The following is a 1164-nucleotide window of genomic DNA, read 5'->3' on the forward strand; positions in this document are numbered from 1 at the left end:
AAAAAAAGAAGAAGGTACAAAGAAACGGAAACGGCAACAAGAGGATGAAAGTATGGAGGCAGAGATAAATGAAAAATCAGCAGCGGAAACCAATACAATTCTCTTCGCATTGGCAGAGTGTTGTAAACGCTATGCTGTGGGTCGAAACACCGTACGGTCCGTACGTGTGATGTTCACAGAGAGTGAAATGGCACTTCGACAGGCCGCAGATCCTTCGGCTTATCGCGAGTTAACACGCGGGGAACTTCGGCGCCGTGTGGAGCGTGAAGTGAAGGACGTGGAAGAAACACGACACGCCGTTGTGGAGGAACGCCGAAAGGTGCGTGTATTGAAGAAGAGGGAGAAGCGATCTCAGATGAAGTCCGGCGGTTCATCTGATGATGATAATGATAATGATAATGGTGAAGAAGAAGAAGGATCCGCAGCAGGCAGAAGAGGGGGGAAGAAAACAAGTAAACACAAGAAGGTGACAAAGGAGAGTAGTAGTGATAAGAGCAAAAAGAAGCAACCCCGTAATACAAAGAGGAAGAAGTACTACACCCTCACAAAGAAGGATCTCTATGGCGATGAATAATATAATATAATATTAATATATATGTATATATATATATTATATTATTATTATTATTATTATTGTTCACATTGAAACAACCACATATAAAGGCATATACATACATGATGAGTTTTTTTTTCTTTTATTATGTTTCTGTTTCTTTGTGGTTGTTTTCTTTGGCTTTGGAAAGTGTTGCGTGCTCACCGATTAATATATATGTCTCCATTTTTCGTCTTTATTAATAATTATTGTGATAATAATAATAATTCTCTCCCTTTGTGTTTTCTTTTATTTCTACTGTGTTTTATTTATTGTTTTTTTTTTCTTATTTATTCCTTGGGTATTGTGTTATATTCTTCATCTTGGTAATATTATCATAATAATAGTAATTATTACTACTACTAATAGTTTATTTTTTTCATTTTTCTTTCTCTCTTTATGTTCTTCTTATGCGTGAGGAAGGGGCAGTAAAGTCAGTAGATAAGATTCAAGAAGAACAATAGCACATCGTAAATCAATAGGGTGAGAAAAAGCAAAAAAAAAAGTAAAAAATAGAATAAAATAAATAACAAACCTAAACAACATCAGGGAGGAGAATAGAAAAAAAAAAA

The 1164-nt window shown here is 35.2% G+C and overlaps 1 protein-coding gene across 1 annotated transcript; it reads left to right on the plus strand.

The window, feature by feature from the left end:
- Positions 1-52: 52 nt before the first annotated feature.
- Positions 53-574, plus strand: TM35_000101940 (uncharacterized protein; the record flags this gene model as incomplete). Its single annotated transcript, XM_029024685.1, has 1 exon — positions 53-574. The coding sequence occupies one exon, from the start codon at positions 53-55 to the stop codon at positions 572-574; it is 522 nt and encodes a 173-aa protein (XP_028883992.1).
- Positions 575-1164: the final 590 nt, after the last annotated feature.

This window comes from Trypanosoma theileri (genome assembly GCF_002087225.1).
Source record: "Trypanosoma theileri isolate Edinburgh chromosome Unknown TM35_Tth_10_V1, whole genome shotgun sequence".
NCBI lineage: Eukaryota > Euglenozoa > Kinetoplastea > Trypanosomatida > Trypanosomatidae > Trypanosoma > Trypanosoma theileri.